Consider the following 2030-nt stretch of genomic DNA (forward strand, 5'->3'; position numbering starts at 1 on the left):
CATAGTTTCTTTTTAACCTTTCTGTCAAGGCATTGTTTTTTTTGAAGCTGTAAGTGATTCACAGAAATGATGGCTCCTTGCCAAAGTGGCAGTAAAAGAACGGCTAGAGATTTTATCGAGTACCTGTACAAAGGGAGTATATTTAAAGAAGCTCATATGCATGTACCTTAAAACACGCACACAGGGTTGGGGGAACATTAGAAAGCAAACATGCTATTTAGAAATAGTTTCTTAAACACATGGACTATTTCAGAGATGGGAATAGAAAATACTTATCCTTCTTGAGAAAGAACATCTTTGTGCCATAGGCACATCCTGCGAGTAGATCTAGTCTACTCAGAATCAGGAGTACTTCAAGGAAAGGAAATATGGGCTTACAAGGAAATATGGGCTTTTGTTTAGCTTTTATTTCTATTTTAGTTTAATTCCTTTATTATATCTTAATTTAATTAAACTAATTAATCAACTTCCATGTAATAAGGTATCAAATACATGGCCATCAGCATCAGTCTTTTCATATTTCCAAAAGTGGGACTGTACAGAGCAGCAAATCTGGAGTTAGACAAGACAGGGTTGAATTATGGCTATGACATTTTCTAGCTACTTTACGTCTTGGAGTTTCAGTTTCCTCATCTGTACAATGGGAATAACACCTACCTCTAAGAGTTGTTGGGAAGTATTGTGGAGTGCTTGGCACAGTCCCTGGTGCATTCTTTTATCTGCTTACCAAACATTTATTGCATGATATGGTGTGCCAGACGCTCCACCGGAGCTGAGAATGCAGGGATGAACAAGCCACCCTCAGGTAGAGCCTGGAGAGAATTGATGCCCACACATTTATCAAATACAAACAAGAACCTGAGTGAATACTTGGGAATGTTATTTGAAGTGCTGAAGAATCAATCACTGCTCTTTGGTACCTTCAGAACATGTGGGGGTTTGGGGCTTGGGGAGAAGAACTGAGATAACTCCCTCATGGTTTGCTCACCCACACTCATCTCTGTGGCTACCAGCCTGCTTGCAAACTTACTTCACAATAAACCAGATGAAAACCAGCAGGCAGAGCATCATGGGCTGGTCCAGAGTGACCCGAAGTCCTGCTCCCCTTTCCAACCAAAAATCACACTGTTTGTTGGAGCAGAGCTCCCTGATCAGCTGCCACAGGACCCGCTGGTAAAGATTGTTGTCTTGTTTCTCGCGGGACAGTTCCTCCTGGTTCACCGCCTGGGTGGCATTGATGCAGCTGGTGACAAATTTCTCCTTGGTGACGTTGGCCTCAGAGCAGCCATTGTAATGGATCCCATCAGGGAACTGCCAATAGTTGGCCTCGTAGTATCTATTGCCCTCAGCTCCGAAGTTGATATCCAGCTTTCGGCCTTGCCTGATGAAGGCCCCTGGGCGTATCTCTGCAGTGTGGGCCTCCGTGACCTGGGAGGTACTTGGCAAGGCCTTCCGGTTCCACTTGATTCTGTGCTTTATGCCTCTCGCCTTGACTGAGGACAGCTGGCTGAAGAGCAGGACGCAGACAATGGCCAGCCAGCATCCACCCAGATGCTTCCTCATTGTGTCAGAATCTGCAACAGAAAAGGCTGGAGCAGTTAACTTCCCCAGTGGGGTTCCCAGTCTCCCCTGCGCCCTCCCACATGTAGGAGATTCTATGAGAGGAATGGCATTCTTGCACCCTTTACATTTTTCTGGAAACATAATTGTTTTCGCAGGCTTGGGCTGTACAGGGTTAAGTCAATTCAACACCAAGTTTCTTGCTTTTGCCTGAAATTACATCCATTCAGGACAGTGATCTTGGTTTTCTCAGACAGATCAGAAGCTGCAACAGGCAACTTGATTATTCATAGATATCCTTTCCAGTCTTACCCTGGGGACAGTGTGACCCCACCCTCCTCCCTCAACTAGTTTCTTATTGCACTTACTACGTGCCAGCCACTGACATTGCCTAACGTAATTCTCACATGGGGTAGGTACATTATTACTCCCACTTTATAAAAGTTGTACTGGGATTCAGAGAAGTTAAG

The 2030-nt window shown here is 44.6% G+C and overlaps 1 protein-coding gene across 1 annotated transcript; it reads right to left on the minus strand.

Annotated features, from left to right (window-relative positions):
• Window positions 1-1026: 1026 nt before the first annotated feature.
• On the minus strand, window positions 1027-1563 carry PRND (prion like protein doppel; the record flags this gene model as incomplete). The annotated part of the gene is made up of 1 exon (XM_082669966.1): window positions 1027-1563. One exon carries the CDS (start codon window positions 1561-1563, stop codon window positions 1027-1029), a length of 537 nt encoding a protein of 178 aa, XP_082526092.1.
• Between the last annotated feature and the right edge of the window lie 467 nt (window positions 1564-2030).

This window comes from Grampus griseus, assembly GCF_964374135.1.
Source record: "Grampus griseus genome assembly, chromosome: 14".
Taxonomy (NCBI): domain Eukaryota; kingdom Metazoa; phylum Chordata; class Mammalia; order Artiodactyla; family Delphinidae; genus Grampus; species Grampus griseus.